General features: G+C 42.3%; 1 protein-coding gene across 1 annotated transcript in view; it reads right to left on the reverse strand.

Moving 5' to 3' along the window:
* agbl1 (AGBL carboxypeptidase 1) overlaps positions 1-19,733 on the reverse strand; it is a 170,302-nt gene that overhangs the window by 76,219 nt on the left and 74,350 nt on the right. The window contains exons 9-12 of the mRNA XM_076076023.1: positions 15,425-15,633; positions 9,353-9,518; positions 8,338-8,396; positions 748-864 (exon numbers count right to left, since the gene is read on the reverse strand). Coding sequence (XP_075932138.1) covers positions 748-864; positions 8,338-8,396; positions 9,353-9,518; positions 15,425-15,633 — 551 coding nt within the window. The remainder of the gene's footprint in view (positions 1-747; positions 865-8,337; positions 8,397-9,352; positions 9,519-15,424; positions 15,634-19,733) is intronic.

A 19,733-nucleotide genomic window follows, 5' to 3' on the forward strand; every position in this document is an offset into this window, starting at 1 on the left:
TTACTTCACATGAACTCAAGACTCTGGGACACAAACGCTGGTCTCGAACACCAGTCTCCTGAGTTTTTCTGACCCATCCACTCTTCCCTGAGCTTGGAATATTCACGTAGATGCGTTTAATTTGCGTGTCCGCCATGGCAATAATTCATGATTGACTATCCATTGCCATTGCTGCCGTGGTGCAGACACACAATTTGAACACATTACTTGCCACCACCACGTACTGCGCAGTTACAAGACGTCATGGTTATTTTCATGTATTTCTGTGAGATCAGCTTGGTCCAAGCTGTGTGTATTTGATGCATCGAGAACGGATTCACGTGTTCTCCAAAAAACAGTGACATGCAGAGGAGTACAATGCTGTAACTTTAATTTTCTTGAAATTAATATTATTTGTTAGTACATCAAAAAAAGTGTCTTATTTAACATCATGTGCCGTCATCTAAGCAAATCACTGGGCTGTCAAACACACGTACACACACAACCTTGTGCTTCTATCTTTGTGAAGAGATTCATTTACATAATGCATCCTTTAACCAAACCTTAACCATCACAACTAAATGCCTGACCCCAAGCCTAACCCCATCGAAACATTATTCTAACCTGAACCTTATAATGGAGTCTGTCCCAAAGTGAGGCCTGGCCAAAATGTCCTCACTTTCCAAAAACGTCCTCACTCAGAAGGTCGAAATCTCAGGTCCTCACAAAGACAGATGCACAAGTGTACACACACACACACGTTTGTACCTGGAAGTCATGTGAGAGTTCAGGACAGAGGCGGTTGTACTGTGGCAGCAGCTCTTTGGGTCTGTCTGGGTCAGGGCGAAGACGAAGTTTGCTCAGGTCGGTCTCCAAATCATCATCCTGGACAGAGAGACACATAAGGTCAGAACAGATAGAGGGAAACTCAGTCACAGAACGAGTTGTTGAAAAGGGAAGCAGACATCTGAAATACTTTCACAGATACTTTCTTTATATATCAATGATCTGCCATCAGCATGTCCTGACACCAACATCCAATGCAGATGACACTGTGATTTACTTGCATGGTTGCAAATGAACTCACTAACTCCATGGTTCATGTAACTGCATGGTTAAAGCAATGCTGTTTACAACTAAGCGTATCCAAAACAGTATGTTTTTTACCAAAATAAACTGGTAGTGTTGAGCCGGATGTTTTTGTATCGGGGAGAGGCTACGGGTTGTACCTGACTACAAGTATCTCAGAGTACTTTTTGATTCCAAATTATCAGTCAAATCTCAGGTGAAAAAGGTCTGTAACCGGGTCAAATTTAATCTATCAAATTTCAGGTTCACACAAAACTACATATCAACAGAGGCAGCTAAGACATACATGCTTTCTATGGTTGTTTCCCATATCACTTACTGTTTAACAACCTGGTCACAGGCTAGCACCACTACTCTGAAACCACTACAGTCATTGTATAAACGAACACTCAAAATCCTTGATAAAAAATCTGTTCTTTCTCATCATTGCCCTATACTAAAAAAATATAACTTGTTTAGTTGGGAGAACATGATTAAATATGTGAATGTCTGTCTCATATACAAGATTATACATGGCTTGACCTCTCCTCCGCTCAAACAATTTGTTATCATAAGAACAACTGGATATCGGCTCACAAGCGGTGCAGCAGGAGGGGATTGCATTATCCCACTCAGGAAAAGTGCTTTCAAGTCAGTCTGCATTTTCAGTACAAGCTGCACTAGAATGGAACTCCATCCCAGTGACCATTAGAGAACTACACACACAGTTCATTTAAAGCTCAATTAAAGAAATGGTTAGTTAGTACCTAACTCTGTCAGCACTAGAATGTAACTGCACCTCTGTCCGTGTTGAACTTTCCCTCGATCCGTCTGTTGGCACCTGTCTGTCTGTCTGTCTGTCTTGAAATTGCCGGTCGACCCTCATCTACCTGCATGCTTGTCTTTTATTGTTGTTTAGCTGTGTCTGACTGATTTATGTATTTCACATACTCTGCATGCTTTTATGTTTTGTGCCACTGACATGGATGTTGTTAGTGTCTAACAATTGCAGCATGATATTGTCTTTAGTGCATGTTTCTATTTTTTATTTGCTTTGTGTGTGTTGACTTTGAGAGCCTCTGTGTTGCATGTCTTGACAATGTATAAGAGTCTCCTGAATGATGATACTACGTATATTAATATTCTCACTTTTTTCGTTGTTTGTGCACGCATTGTAAAGCGTCAATATTGTATAACCTTTTAAATTTAATCTTATATTCTGTTTTTAGGTTTATTTTGTAACATCTGTCTCTTGTGACTACAGATGAAAAATAGCCTTTTGGCTAACTCTGGCGCATTTACAGAAATGTTTTTATTAATGTGCACTGTCCCTTATCAAATAAACCAATAAATAAAAAAGTACTAGAAATCAGACGTTGAAAGTCTCTTGCATTGAATCTGTAAGTTTTATCTCAGACAAGTGTCTCATATTAAGAAATAATATTGAAAGAGTCCCTCTCCTATGTTATCTAAATGTTATCCAAGCCAACTGTTTCGCAAAAGAAGACATTTCGATGTTCTACTTGGTACAGTGGTTTGACAGGATTATAGCCTGTTAATGCTTCAGATGGGCCCAAATGCAGCTGCCACATTGTGAAAGGGAAAGAAAAACTCACGTTGAGAATTGAAACAAACTGGTTTAGGCAACGAAATGCCTTGGTTAGGTTTAGGAAAAGATTGTGGTTTGGGTTAAAATAAGCAAAATTGCTATGTTACGTACATAACTTGGCATTAGTTAAGTACATAAATTACGGAGCAAAGGTGCGGTAAAATAAGTCAGTGATGACTGTTGGTTTCACACGGGTAACTAATGGTGTTCTACTGGGTAAAAGTCCTGTTTGTTTGACCCAGCATCCACCCCGACCTCCGCATTACGCAGACTTTTTTCGCTATTTGTACTGCATCAGCTGACTTCCTCCTTTCCTCCCGTCAGAATTACATCAACCCCTAGTGGTGAGCTTTGTCTTCTTCTATTTGTATCAGTGAACAACCCTATTAATAGATGAGAACGGCCCCTCAAACCCATCTATGAGGCTGATGATGCCCATACAGTCGGCCGACAACGTTGAAGCGGGAGCAAAAGGTCACCCCTCCATTCTATTGTGTTGTTGGTCAAGGTCCACATGATATGAGAAAAAAAAATGACGTAAAGAAGAAGAAATGATTCAACATAACCCCTGACATAAGCACTCATCGGTCAAAGTGGAGACTAAGTTGAAGTGTCAAGCCAAACCTGATCACTTTTACCAAGCTGAAGTTGCATTTAGATTTGTTTTTTCTTTTCTGGAAGCTGTGACAATATAAGCATTCGGACAAAGAGTTTGCTGATACGCCATGTTACTTCATGGGGGAAAACAAACGGAACCGTTCTTTCTGACAAGCTGTATCCGTGGGCGTCGTGGGTGGCACTTAGCAACACTGCTGCCACAGTTATTGCCAGTCTCCTGTTGAAAACAAAGACTATCTGTCGTTTCCTGTCTACCACGTTCTGCCACACTGGGAACGCGGCGTTAGTCAGTCACTGAGTCACCGAGTGCTGTAAACCGTGTCCGTCCACTGAGCAGTAAATGCCTTATCAGTTATACAAAGCTCCTACAACATATTACTCCACACACATCCTCCACTCTCTCTCTCTCATGTTGGCGCCCCGGTATTGTCACTCTGGAAGTCTGCCTAATTACAGTAGTGACATGTTGATTATACATGACTCAATATTGAACAAAAGCACTCACATTACCAGCAAAGGCACAGACAACATTACAATGTTCTTGTGTTTTAATATTGTCTTAATATAACATGTGAACCAATCACAAGAAAGCTCACTTGTCTTTGAACATGTCACGATCAGGCTTTGCCCTGTGTGTTTTGTGTCTTTGTTTCTTTCTGTAGCTCCTCACTCACCTAATCAGTTCATTCAGTGCACCTGCCAGTCACACTCAGCTCATTACTCTCACCTGCTCACTCTGCCTCCGTCACTATTTAAACCCCTGCCGCACACACACCCACTGCCAGATCATTGTTTGTTTTCCGACCTACCCGCCTGTTTTGCTCGTCCTGTTCCCGGTTTTCCAGTCTGCCTGTTCTGCCTTTTCCTGCCGGATTTTCCCCCTCGTCTTTTGTCTTGTCCCTGGATTCCCTGTTTGTTTTTGGTTATCATTAAAACCTTTTTCACTACACCTGACTGTCTGTGTTTGAGTCCTCATCATGCCCCGTGACAGAATGATCTGGCCCAAGATGGACTCAGCAGACCACGGTATGGAGTGTCGTCTCCCTGGTATGAACAGTTCATGGGAACCCGTCTGGCCTTTGGAGAACCTCGAAGTGTCCAGAAGGCAGACCGTGACCTAATGGACATCCCGGTCAAACCTCGAAGGAGACAGAGGCAGAGGAAGGGCCAGACTCCCTCTCCCGCTGGGCCGCAGTTATCCCCCGCTCCCGCTGGGCCGCAGCCGACTCCAGCTCCCCGTGTCAGGTCGGCGGTTCGACCGACTCCAGCTCCCTGTGTCCGGTCGGTGATCCAGCCGACTCCAGCTGTCGCCTCAGAGCAGCAGCTATCCCCGGACCCGGCTGCCCCCGCCTCGGAGCAGCAGCTATCCCCGGACCCGGCCGCCCCCGCCTCGGAGCAGCAGCTATCCCCGGACCCGGCCGCCGCCGCCTCGGAGCAGCAGCTATCCCCGGACCCGGCCGCCGCCGCCGCCGCCTCGGAGCAGCAGCTATCCCCGGACCCGGCCGCCGCCGCCTCGGAGCAGCAGCTATCCCCGGACCCGGCCGCCGCCGCCTCGGAGCAGCAGCTATCCCCGGACCCGGCCGCCGCCGTCTCCGAACCGCAGCGACCTCCGAACCGCAGCGACCTCCAGTCCCGGCCGCCGCCGTCTCCGAACCGCAGCGACCGGGACTGGAGGTCGCTGCGGTTCGGAGACAGCGGCGACCAGGGGCCAGGTCTCCAGGCCCCTGGAGACCTGTTCCCCGTCTCTCGAGTGCAGTTCTCGAGTCCTCATCATGCCCCGTGACAGAACAACCGATTTGTGTGTATCTTCCTGGCTTTTTTGAGTTCTGTCCTCACAGGGAGGGTTGCCAGGTTTGGTGCCACTTTGCGGATGCTTCTAACCTGTGTTTACCAACCATATCTAGCACCTCACACTGTACAGTAGATGGGGATTCCGCAGAGAAGTACTGGCCAGTTCGAAAAAACCTTGTGCAACGTGTGGGTCATGGGTAATTTTAACTGTATGTCCCATGTGTTTGGAAAATGTAGTATTTTAATGTAGAATAATTTAATGCCTGTTGTCATAGTTTGGTTGTACAGTGGCATGCAAATACAGGCTACATCCACACCAATAAAGTTTGTTTTAAAATGTATAACTTTTGCTGTGTTGACTCCTAGCCTCCACACTGCCTCGGCATTTTGGAACCCCTAAAACAGAGACGTTTGGAAAACGCAGCTGAAGCCATTCTAGTTAGAAATCTCCAGAGACCTTTGAAAATGATGACTCAGTCGCCCAGACTAGCTTTCCTTGATCGGGTCTCATCAGTCACGACGTGTCCTTTCCTGATTCGTCACGCCCCTATCACATGACCCTTTTCCCGCAAAAAACAAATGTCATCAGCCTTGACTCAGTGGTTAATTCAACACGGATTTACATGTGTTGCTGGCCTTGTTGTCCATGCTAGCATCTGTCACACAGTTTAACTCTACCACCGCCTGCATGCACTAAAGGGAAGCTATTATTCGACCGCTTTGCGTCAATTAAACTGTCCGGCGGGCGTTATCAGCCCTGGTCATATGATATGTGTTGGAACGCTCGTCTGGATGGAGATCGTAAAACTGAACCTGTGTGGGGAACATTTGGTGAAAGTTTCTTTACTACAGCTTTTATGTAAGACTTGTTCGCTTCAAGGTCCCTGAAGCGAGCAAGAAAGATTGTAGCCGACCCCTCTCACCCTGGACATAAACTGTTCGTGCCCCTTCCCTCTGGCAGGAGGCTGCAGTCCATCAGGACCAAGACCTCACGCCACATGAACAGTTTATTCCCATCGGCAGTTGGGCTCATCAACAAAGCCCGGGACCCCCACTGACTCTGTCATCCCCAGGACAATTTCCTACCGGTCACTCCCCTGCACATCCCTTCTCTGTTTCTTCATTTAAACACACTCGACACTTGACATTACACTTCATCATACTTGTTTATAGTACTGTTATCTGTTTGTTGTGCACTTTATTTTGTATTCTTTTATATTCTATCGTACATTTTAATATGTTTCTATTTCTTGCACTGTGTTGATTGTTATTGTTATGGACCACCCGTCATGTCAAATTCCTTGTATGGGCAACATACCATGGCAATAAACGGTCTCTGATTCTGATTCATGGGTACCAGTAAATCAGTAGAGTTTTACCACCTCTGCAAAGCCATCGACTGCTGAGCAGTTCTTCAGTGTATTAAATGGCTTCAGTAGCCGTGTTACCATTGGATTGTCTCTCTGCTAGAGTGTAGTTTGGTCAGTGGCTGGCCTTTCAATGTCATTTGTAAACGCTTTGTAAGGCATAGTCCTCACTTTAGATGAGGTCACACAGAATACTTAACAACTATAACTACCTGAATCAATCATGAATTGCAGTATTGTGTTTATAAAACATCTACTAACACAGTAACATTAGTGCATATTTAAATCATATGTATAAATGCATGCATATGTGCATCTAAATGATTTCTTAATCATTTACTTTTATAAATGCTCCTATTAATCATTGACGACTCTTGAATAATTGGTTTGTAATATATATAAAACTTAATTTACAATGGGGGAATCCATCATTTATAAAGTATGAAAACACAATCATGAAACACATTATAGATTATAGAATATATAGTTTATTAATCAAGAATAAAAGCATTCATAACTGTGTTCATGAATTGCATATTAATGAGTGTTAATGTAGGAACAATGCTTTAAGTGTTTACTCATACTTAACTAATGCTTTTATTACAAAGCGTCACCGTAATATTTTGTCAATCTTTTATGTACAGTATTTTGTTTTTCTTCTACTTACATTCTTTTCACCTTTCTTTGTTGTAAATATTCTCACTGTCTGCTCCTCGGGAGGCTGGTACAGTAAATCACACCGTCATAATATTTTCTGACTACGCCTCCTGTGTTTTTCTCGTTTTTAATAGAGTTTGAAATACAACCCTGTGACTCTAAACAGACCTGGTTGCATTGCAACCTTTCTATTTGTCTTAGTTTGTCTTTAAAACCCTCACTACTCCAACCGTGTAGGGCAGTATAACACACGGCAGGATACATTTGATTTGCTGGATCTACATGGAACCACACTATTCATGCAGGTGCTTATGTTTGATAATAGTACGTTTTATCAAAGGTTGCAGGCTTCTTCCCCGACATATAATATCATCCTGCTCTCCTGCTTTTTTCTCTGACTAGTTCCCGCTTAGACCTCCTCTGATTTGTTTCCCCTTTCTCTTCCCCCATTGTTACATCCATCTCTCTTGTGCCTCACTCTGCTCCACTTCTCTCATCGTTCCCGCTTCCATTCATCTCTCCACCTCGGCTTTTGTAGTGTCCCCCCCCCCCCCCCTCCTCCAGCCTCCTCAGATTCTGCTTCCTCATTTTAAATCCTCCTCTGTTCTCTTGGCTTTTTTCCCATCTGCCATACCTCTTCTTTCATCCGCTGCCCCCCACAGCGCGTCTCCCTTCCTTTCTCCCGAGACACTCTCTCCATACTGAGGCCACACCCCTATTTTTCCTTTCATTAGCCTTCTCTATCCCGTCCTGTTTTTGCATCTTTCTCTCCCTCTTGCATCTCTGCCTTACCACCATTCCTCTCCTCTCTGGTACTCACCGGCCTTACTCGTTTTTTTTATCATCCCGTATAATTTGGTTTTCCCATCACTCTCCCTCACAGTGGTTAAGAAGTGAAGCCCGCCTCTTGCTGGATTTGATTGGCTGCCTGGGACAAAGTGCGACATTGACGAGCGGTACGAAATTTTTCGCAGTAGCTTTAACTTTGGAACTTATGTGACAAATAAGTCAACGATGATTTCTGGGTTTCACACAGGACAGAATCCACGGCCTCTTGGGTAAAAGTCCGATGTTTTTAGACTCACCTGTCCACCCTGACCTCCTTCCTTCTTTTAAATGAGTAAAAAAAACAGTATTGTTTTCCCCTACTGTCTACAGCAACTCTGGCCCTCACAATAGACTTTGGTTACTGAAAGTGAAAGCACAAACTCCCAAACACATGGCCACACAGGAGCTACACACACTTACAAAGTCTGCCTCTTTGTTGTCTTCAGCCTCTTCATCATCACTCTCCTCACTGTTCTCATCTGGATACAACAGGGAAAACAGAGCAGCCAGAGTCAGTGCTTGTTTGGAAGTCCACTCACGACATTCAGTAAAGTGAACTCTGTGAAACTTTGCAGGGAACTCGTCGCTGCTCAGATTGGGAGGAAACGGACGATACCCAAACATTAAAACAATGTCATACTCACACAGTTTTAAAGACTTCACATCTGTAAATTTACATAACAATCGATTCATGAAAATGATTTTAAACTGACTCGAAGACAAACACAAATACAAATGTTGGACTACACTTCATCCAAAATACATTTAACAGTACATTAAAAATACAAATGCTGAACCAAACAATAAAGCAGGCTAAGAAATGCAATGCACTTCATTGAAGGTGCTAAATTTGAAATCCAGAGCATTAAACAAACATCAAACCAATATTTCCAACGTAGAGATATAGCAGAGTAATGGCAACTTGAGCAGAGGATTAAGTCACACTTTGTAGCAGGTTCGGCCGCACGTGCATTTGAGTCCCTGTGAGCGTGCCCCACGGCGCGGAAGCATAGCACCCACCCTCTGGTTTCTACCCCCAGGTTAACTATTACCTCTATCAGCACGGTTGTCATTTGTTTGCACTTTTTGTGCTGTTAGCAACGTTAGCTGCTAGCCGCGGACTCGGCCGTCGCCATGTTGAGAGCCGTGTTGAGGCAATCCCTCAATCAACGCTACAAATTTGTAGTTTAGCACCTTTTTGAATTTTAAAACTTTCGAAAACTTTTTACACAATAGACTTTTACAATAGACATTATTTCTAATTAACTGTCAGTTCCAATGTGATCAGTCAGCTTGTCTGGTTCCAATAGTGACCAGCTTACCTTAAAATGTCCCAAAATTAAAAGTACTGTATGTTATATTTATCATCCACCGAGTCAGTAACTGCTATCAAAGGTGCGTCTGCTGAATGTTGATGTGAAGAGAATACTAATACCTGGTTCCACATCTATATCAGGGACATCATGCGGTCTTCCGGGCATGAGGAAGGTGTATGCAGACCGGTCTGATGTCAGTGGAAGAGGTGTTTTAGGAAGACACTTTCTCATCAGCTGCACAGAGGACTCCACCAGAGACTCCAGGCCTTTACTTAGCAAACATGTCTGCAGAGAGACAAACTCAGTTAACAGAATGTATAGAAGATCAATGGGCTGTAACAGGAAGGACAATGTGCCGAAAGACGTCCATCAAATCTATTTCCAAGCATTTGTGCTACGAGATCTAACCACCCGTTATGCTTTATTCATGTGTTGCACTGTGGGAGAATGTTTATAAATAAAACCTGTTGTGGGTCAGCAGGGGGAAAATAGTCTGACTTTCTGACCAGTCTAAAGATCGAAGTGTATGTCGCATCAGGTTTCTCATACTGAGGGAAGAGACTAAACCTTGCCCATTTCAACCTCTAACGAAAAAAGGGCTTTTTATTTCAGAACCAACCCATCACTTTATTAAGGACAGAAGTCCAACTAAATGGCCCCATTAAAAGAGCTAGGGTCTTTGCTCACCTGAAAAAACTCAAGGCCGAAATAATTTTCCTACAAGAGACGCATTTATCAACAGCAAACCAAGTTAGATTACGAAAACCCTGGGTTGGTCAAATCTTCCACTCTAACTTTAATAGTAAATCAAGGGGCGTGGCTATCCTTCTTCATAAAAAAGTACAATTCACTGCAGCAGACATCATCTCAGACCCAAATGGCCGTTATATTATAATTTCAGGTTCACTCTTCCACACACCAGTGATACTTGTTAATGTATATGCTCCTAACTGGGATGATGAAGACTTCATAAAGAAAATTATCTCCAGTCTTCCTACCCTAAATTCTTATAATTTAATATTTGGAGGAGATCTAAACTGCTTAATCAATCCCAGTCTGGACAGATCAAACCCTACTTTAAAACCACCTTCAAAAATGGCAAAAACCTTGTTGGCTTTTATGGATCAGGTTGGATGTGTGGATCCCTGGAGGTTTCGGAACCCCACCGATAAGACTTTTTCTTTCTACTCACATACCCACCAGTCCTACTCTCGAATAGATTCTTTTTTTATTAATAAAACCCTCCTTCCTTCAGTGGCTAATACAGAATACTCTGCAATAGTAGAGTCTGACCATGCACCAGTAATTCTAGATCTATCATTTAATCTCTTGCAGAAACCCCGTCCTGTATGGAGGTTTAACTCTCTTCTGCTTGGGGATAAGACATTTTGTGAGTTGATAAACAGAGTCATTGATGAGTTTATTATGAACAACCAAATAGACGGCGTATCCCCTTCTCTTCTGTGGGAGACCCTTAAAGCGGTCATTAGGGGTGAAATCATTGCCTTTTCATCGTTGCAAAACAAATTGCGTAGAGAGAAACAGGATCAACTCACCAAATCAATCAGGGACCTAGATTTACAAAACTCAACAACACCATCCCCTGAACTTTCAAAACAAAGATTTAACTTGCAAAAGGAGTACGACTTACTGTCGACAGGCAAAGTAGAAAAACAATTATTACAGGCTCGTGGATTTCAGTACGAACATGGTGAGAAAGCAGGAAGATTGCTAGCGCACCAACTCAAAGTTAAATCTACCTCTCAGCAAATATCACAAATTCAAAACATATCTGATGTTGTAACAGTAATTCCATCTGAAATTAATGATACCTTCAGGGATTATTACTCTAATTTATATAAATCAGAAAGCCCACCCAACAACACAGACATGGAAAAGTTCCTTGAGGGTCTTATATTCCCGAATATTGATAACAGCCAAGAAAAGAAACTAGACCAACCATTGAATACAAGCGAAATACTGGGATCAATTAAAGCTATACAAAGCGGCAGAGCACCTGGGCCAGATGGTTTCCCCATTGAATTTTTTAAGGGATTCTCAGATAAACTATTACCACTTTTGCTTGATATGTTCAACGACTCTTTAACCCGAGGTACTCTGCCACAAACCCTGACAAATGCATCAATTACTCTGTTGTTAAAACCCGGGAAAGATGCAAATGAATGTGGATCCTACCGACCAATTTCTCTTCTTAATGCAGATTATAAGATTCTGGCAAAAGCCCTAGCTATGCGTCTGGAAACAACAATTCATGAAGTAATTTCTGAAGACCAAACTGGCTTCATAAGGAGTCGCCATTCTTTCAGTAGTATCCGCCGCCTTTTCAATGTTATCTACTCCCCTGTGTCTTGTGAGGTCCCAGAGATGGTTATCTCTCTAGATGCAGAAAAGGCATTTGATAGGGTGGAATGGCCATATCTCTTCAGGATTTTGGAAAAGTTTGGTTTTGGTCCTAAATTTGTGGCATGGGTAAAACTCCTCTACTCCTCACCTAGCGCCTCTGTCGTCACCAATAGATCAAACTCAGAATATTTCAATTTATACCGAGGTACCCGCCAAGGCTGCCCGTTAAGTCCCTTATTATTTGCCTTAGCTATCGAACCATTATCCATTGCTCTTAAAGCATCCCCTAACATTAAAGGAATTCACAGATGGAGCACTGAGCACAGAGTTTCGTTATATGCTGATGATTTATTAGTTTATATTTCGGACCCGGTGGAATCTGTCCCCGTACTAATTGAAATCCTGAAGCAATTTGGGACATTCTCAGGATATAAATTGAATTTCTCTAAAAGTGAATGCTTCCCTTTAAACAATTTGGCAATAAAGACTCCAGGAATGCAACTGCCTTTCCACAAGTGTGAGTCTGAATTCAAATATCTTGGCATCTATATCACCCGTAAATTTGAGAGTTTATATAATAGGAATTTTTCTCCACTAATCACCAAAATGAAGACAGACTTTGACAGATGGAAAAACATCTATACTTCATTAACAGGCAGAGTTAATTCTGTCAAGATGATTGTTTTACCACGCTTCTTATATCTGTTTCAATGTCTGCCAGTGTTCCTGCCGAAACTCTTTTTTACTACCTTAGATAAGCATATTACAGGCTTCCTATGGGATAATAAACAACCGCGGATAAGTAAAGTGATGCTACAAAGACATCGATCTCAAGGTGGACTTTCTCTTCCCAATTTCAGATATTACTACTGGGTAGCAAATATACAGAAAATAATATACTGGATCAAACTCCCTCAAGTAAGCTGGTGCCTAAATGAAGCTAAATCTTGCCCATCATCTTCTCTTCAAGCATTGGTAACCTCTAGACTACCATTCTCCCCAAGAAAATATTCATCCAACCCGATAGTAATTGCAACATTAAAAATTCTGGCGCAGTTTCGCGCACAATTTGGCTTCAAAGATCTATCTACTGTAACCCCTATTCATGATAATCACCTCTTCCCTCCAGCCAGACTGGACCATGCATTCTCGCTATGGCTTAAAAATGGCATTTTCAACATGGGTCAGTTATACATTGGTGGGGTGTTCGGAAGCTCTGAGGATATATTTAAGAAATATAATATCCCTCACTCCCATCTGTTTCGCTACTTTCAAGTGCGAAATTTTGCTAAATCTAACAACCCCAATTTTCCGAGTCCACCGCTAGACTCCGTGTATGAGGAAATTCTGAACACACCACCAGAGGAAAAAGGATTTATATCCCGAATATATCAAACCATTAACTCAATTACTGTGACTAACATTGTCAAAATCAAAGTAGACTGGGAAAAAGAACTTGCCATGAACATACCAGACTCATTTTGGAACCAGGCCCTAATTAGAGTCAATAACAGCTCTTCGTGTGCACGGTTAAATGTACTACAATTCAAGGTACTGCATCGCCTGCACTACTCTAACTTTAAACTTTCAAAAATGTACTCCAATGTAAAGGATAACTGCAATAGATGTCACAACTCACCAGCAGATCTTACTCACATGTTTTGGTTCTGCCCCCAACTGGCAAATTACTGGGAGACAATATTCAAAGTTCTATCACAGTCCCTTAATCTGAATATTTTACCCAACGCCTGGATGTGCATCTTTGGTGTTCAGGGGAGTGGAGGTCAGACGTTAATGAAGCAACACAAAAACATAATTGCTTTCTCAACCCTCTTGGCACGAAGGAGAATCCTATTGGACTGGAAGTCACCTCGTCCTCCCAGTTCCTCCATGTGGTTAAAGGACCTGGTGTTCTTTTTAAAATTGGAGAAAATTAAGTTCTCGCTGCGGCGACAGCCTGAGAAATTCGAATCTACTTGGGGTCCGATCATACGATACTTTGATAAATTGAAGACTCTCTCATTAGATTCATAAACCATCTGACGTTGTTGTAGGAATTAAGAATAGCAATAACTTCCAATTTCCAGAAACTCATTACTGGTTTCTGTTTGTCTGTAATACCCTCCTACACCATTTTTACTTTTGTGTATACTTGAGCTACTAATACTGTAATGTGCTTTTTGACAATTGAAGCAGTGCGATTTGTTCTCTGTTGGGGGAATGTTGGGGGGGGGGGGGGGGGGGGGAGAAAATGACAAATGACATGTGCAATGTATAACTGTGTACTCTGCTTTTGAGAATAAACACAATTTACAAAAAAAAAAAGGACAGAAGTCCTTCATTCAGTGCCTATTAACTCTATTTGAGGAGCAGTAAGCTCCCCATTATCTTTAGGTAAAAGTGCACTGAATGGATAGCACACATAACTGTTTGCTTCACTCGTTGGTTAAAGAAACCCAGCTCTTCTCTATTATGCCTGTCACAAATGTCAACTCATTATACAAGCACTAACAGAGATATCATTATGCAAGTATGTGCATGTGATATGCAAAAACATGACTTAACGTGACTTAACTTACGTACACAACCTAAAGTAAGCCAATGTTGACTTTTCAGACCGTTGTGTGGTTGCCAACAGGTTTATTGACAAGAGGAGAGGGTGAAACCATAGACTGTATATAAGAAGTGGACGTCATCATCGTGACATCATCTATTGGTTTGTGAACCATGAGAAATGACGTAGTGAGTTTCTCACCAACACTATCTTTTACGAGATGTGAACACATCATGATAGGTTTTAATTTACCTTAACCCAATACTAATTTTCACTGAACAGCTTGAACGCATCATAATGTAACCAAACAGAACCTTCGTTCGTTGGACATTAGCTATTCTGCCACAATTACTATCTCTCCTCCTTTCAATTATAATATGGATTGTTTTCTTTACAATGTGACATGATCAGAGATCGGCCACTAGAAAAGCATAAATGCAGATGTCCTGATCGCATATATTTTACTGAATATTGGCGATAAACATCAGTGTGAAATAAAGTTTTACTGGAAATCGTTATGGTTAAACTGTGTAATTAATCTGCAGTTCACATGCGTGCCGAAACGTGAGGGGGGATCCATACGGATCACGGATCGACAGTGGTCTGTTACACCACTATTTGAAAGCCAGGTACATCTCATAGAGACGCTAATGGGTGCCTCTTGCGTCGGTATCATGGGCGCCGCGGGCCACTGACCAAGCATCCGTATTTGGTGCCTTGGCTGGCAGGCTGCCACTGCTGAATTTGAGGTGTTCACGTTTGTTAAACGTTTGTTGAGGTGTTCACATTTGTTAAAGCATGAACCGTGGGACACTACTCAAACCATTTAGACTGAATATTATTCGGACCCGGCCTGACTCAGGTCCTGGGTCGTACCTTTGACAGCAGGAGACAAATGAAACAGAGAAGACCTCAGAGCAGCTGTTCACAGTATGACTTTCTGTTGACAGTGTGGAGGAAAAGATTTTCTTTGGGGGCTGGAAAAAACTGACCCTAAAGAAGAGGAAAACCTCCATGAATAGAAAGGGGGACTGCCAATAATACTAGCCACTGCAATGTTAAGACAGCATACATACAGTACAGTACTTTTTACAAAAAGAAAGAAAGAAGAGGGGAAAGAAAGGCAAGACAGATGAGCAAAAGCAAAGGTACTGTTCCCGGTGGGGAGACTGAATGTTTGTGTCAGGGTATAAGAAAGAAAATCTGAACCACAGTCTATCCCAACAGCAGGAAAGGGAACAAAAATGTATTATTGGCATGATTTGAACCTTACCTGTGTCGTTACGTACAGCAGTCGGATGCCTCCCTGGGATACGAAGGCCTGTCTGCCGGCATTACTGTGAGTGACCTTATGGAGGCAGCGCAGCAGCGAGTGGCAGATTGCCATGGCGGCATGTTGAGTTGCCTTGGCGTGCCAGTCCTCGTAAAGTCGCAAGAGGCCAGAGACGTAACCCTTGGATACTACCGAGCAAACATTAGCCTCTGTGAGGGAGAGACACAGACAAACAGGAGAGGGAAGGGAGGGACGTCAGTGCTCCTCCTCTGTTGACACCGACTTCAATAATGGCTATCCGGAGAGGATGTGGGGTGAGCGAATCCACATGAAATCCAGCAATGTGTACGAACTCAAGGCTGCCCAAAGATCTGGGGTTCCGAGCTACGTCTGTCCATTTGGCATCACAGTGTCGCTCAGTCTCTCTGCATCCACTCTGATCCACACAAAGCGGCAGCATGAACACACATGAATTACTCACAATCGATCCAACAGCAAAAAGAAAACTTCACACAGCTGATACGAGTTGTAGCATACTCGTAAAAATATCTTATGCTGCTCTGTGTCATGTATCTCTTCGCAACCACAGTTTGGAGAAGGTCAAAAAGAGTCCTCCTCCATGTCTGTGGGTTTGTGTTTCCTCCCAGAGGCCAGAAACATGCATGTTAGGGTAACTGTCCACTCTTAATTGCCCATTGGCATTTATCGAAATGTGAATGGTGGCCTGTGTATATGATGTCATTAAAAAAACTCACTTTCTCAGTGCTTGTACACACACATTTGGGTATCTGGAGTGCCTATCAACGATAGGCTGTGTATAAGAAGTGGACGTAGTCAGCGTGATGTCATCCATTGGGTTTTGGACTGTCGTTTTGAAGCCTTCTTTGTTTTTAGTAACCAGAAGTGACTTGAAAGGGTTAAAGTTCTAAGACGAAAACAGAACAGACCGGACAACGCTGGGGTAGCGACCTGTCAATCACCGTGTAGCCCCGCCCTAAAGCATACTCTGCTTCATGGTCTGTTTGACTCTAAATGGACCATCATTTACTAAATGAACATCATGCTGTATTGAAAAAGACTTGAAACTAGAGATTGAGACCATAAACTCATGTTTACAATGTTTACTGAGGTAATAAATTAAGTGAGGATTATAACTAATAACTGTAGGCAGTTTAGTTCCATCGTAGGTAATGTAGGCACAAGGTTTTGACAAGGAAGAACAATGAGCGGATAAAAAAAGATGACACCTCTGGTTCTGCTGCATTGATTTTGATCATTCTTTTTGTTTTGTCCATCATGGGTCCAACAATGTAGGAGTGCAGTAATAAACACATAATTGGAGCATCAGTAGACCCATACGAGTGAATGATAGGATGCAGCAGATATCTTTCTGTCTTGTGGGACGTGTTGCAGGCTACCGTTAATATGTTAATGTAATTTGACGAAAGAAATTTGCAGAAGGGTTCCAAGAACAGAGCCCTGAGGCACTCCGTAGATCAGAGGGGAGTAAGGTAACAAAAGAGAGCCAGGAGCAACAGCGGACATCCTCCCCTCATCTACACTAATGTAGTAGCACATTCAGCCTCATGACTCACACCACAAACACACACACACACACACAAACCCTCATCTGCGTGTGTAGAATGTCCAGCCAAGCGAAAGATGAATTTGGTAAATAAGGGAAACTAGTGGAATCATACCATGCCATATCATGACCTTTTAAAATCATCAGACTTTCACACACTCACTCTCACATTGAAAGACATTTCCGCATACGTCAAAACACGATGAATAAGATAAATGGATACCAAGTTTCATTTACACCTTCAGACAGTAAATACTTTCTTCATATAACTTACGCACTTAGATGCACACATTTCAGATGCAGACAGATAAACTGTGGATGCAAATACCAATTTCTAAGGCCCTGATCCACCAACTAACCACAAACAGCAGGTCAACAGCTAGTTAGCTCCAACATAAAAAGTCAAGCCAATCTTAAAGATGTTTTGACATTTAACTAGAGCTGCAATGATAAGTCGTTTTTTGTATTTTTAAGCATTTTTTAAAATAATTAAAAATCCTGAGATTTGAACTTCCTAAATGTGAACATTTTCTGAATATTTTTTACTCCTCTATGACATAAAAATGACAATGATTGACTGGTGGTAAAAACAGACATTTGAGGACGTCATCCTGGGCGTTGGAACACCGATTGCCATTTGTCAACATTGTCTGAAATTGTATAGACCAAAGAACTTAGTTAAGCAAATGTTAGCGCTCAACATACTTATCTTACGTAACAATAATATTTGTTTTAAAATAACATGCTTATTTTAACCCAAACCACAATCTTTTCCGAGACCTAACCAAGTACTTTCGTTTCATAAGTAAACATTAAACTATGTAAACCTACGTTGGAAGTATATTTTGACAAAAAAAAAAACACCTTATGCATGTAATGTGTGGAAGTAGTGAACTCAAACTTGTCAGTTCATTTTTGTCAGAACTGGTATGAGTTTTCCAAACAGAAAATGTGCAAGCATGGTGACAAAGTAATGGTAAAGGGTAAAGACATGGTCGCTGTCCAGAGTGTTCATTTTTACCAGAGGATTAGACTTCTGCTGGATGACAACTGACGGCTAATTGTTGTATCATTATCTTGTCTTATCTTATTTGTGCCACTAATTTCCGTCCCCTCTACAAGTTGTCATTATGTGGTAAAGTCATTGAGATCATTTAATCAGAAAACAACAGTTTCAATTAGATTTAATATATCATACAACTAAAAATGTAATTATTTCTTTATTCATTATTTATCCTCCCTGGCCCTGACAATGGAAACTATGACACATCACGCATCATGATGGTTAGCCCCTTGCTTATGAAGGGAGGACCGGAGCTGTTTTGATTGGCTGTGATCTGGGGTACTGGAGTCTCTACCAGCATGCATTGGGCAGGAGGAAGGATTCACCTGGAGAGGTCATCAGTCTATCTCAAGGCTAATGCACTAAAACGGGTCAGAATCATCACTGTAACGTCACACCATTATACACTGAGCGCTATAACATGCCCCTGAACAGTGACGTGAAAAAAATGAACAACCTGTATAGTTGCTGACTACAAATCTGATTTTATAAACAAAAGAAGAGGTTTAAACATGGACCGAAAGGTAACTCATTCATTGGACAGTTCTGGTGATGTGATCTGGCATTATCCATGCTGGATGGATTGGTGGCTGAGGCCTTTGATTCCGAGGCACCCTTAAGCGTCTGTATGAGATACACTGCGGGCTTTCAACTAACTCCAACGTAAACCCATCCACGACAATAAGACACGGGCAGGGTGGACAGGACTTAACCAAGGAGACCGCTGTCCCTGAAACCAAGTTAACATTGACTCATTTTACCTTTGTTTTGTTGCGTAACTGAACTTACACCAGTTATGTGACAAACATACAGTACGTATTTTACGTAACAAACATGCTTATTTTTACCCAAACCATGATCTTTTCGTAAACCTAACCAAGTACTTTTGCTGCGTAAGTAAACCTAAAAACTAGGTAAACCTACATTGGAAGAGACTGTATGCATGTAACTGTTGATGGCTGCGCAGGTCAGGATATGAAAACACTGACAACCCAAACCTCTGCTGCCCCTCGACAGCAGAGCAAGCTGCTGGAAGCAGGAAACGCTGGCTACCCATATATGGTGAGCCCCCACCTTTCTGCTCTCATACTCAGCAGAGTACTTCCGCGGCCACGGGCTAGAGGCAGTCGCCTCCTACTTCCGCTTTCAGCGGAGGACAGGATATAAGCAGTGACATTTCGCTTTGTCTTCGGTTCAACTTTTGCTCTCTTGCATAAGCTTTGGACTCCACACTGCAATAGGGTTTCCTATTGTAGTGTGTTTCACCCCTCTATACACTTCTCTAGAGGTTTACCTCCGGTAGGAAATATCTTAATTTCAACATAATACTGTGAAGGAATTCCTTTGCTAGGTATTCTAACACGACTCTCTAGAGGTATTTTTCCTCCGGTAGGAGTCTAAACTATCCATTTATTTCACACAACATTGTATCGCCGGTTTCGCCGATTGTAATGTGATTTATTAATCTTTGTACCATAACCTGTATCTTACTTTCATAAAATAAAACCAACAACCTCTGTAATACGAGGTTGGAAATCCACATTAGAGGGGAGTCCTGTTTTAAAAGTACTTTTAAGTGCTTGGTCCACGGCATAACAAGGCGCAGAACGCTCCAGGTGGCCCTACTACTTTATGCAGAAATCTATCTGTCGTAAAGTAAC

The sequence above is a fragment of the Anarhichas minor genome, unplaced genomic scaffold (genome assembly GCF_050575085.1).
Source record: "Anarhichas minor isolate MPS153535 unplaced genomic scaffold, ASM5057508v1 ptg000005l, whole genome shotgun sequence".
In the NCBI taxonomy this organism is placed as follows: Eukaryota; Metazoa; Chordata; class Actinopteri; order Perciformes; family Anarhichadidae; genus Anarhichas; species Anarhichas minor.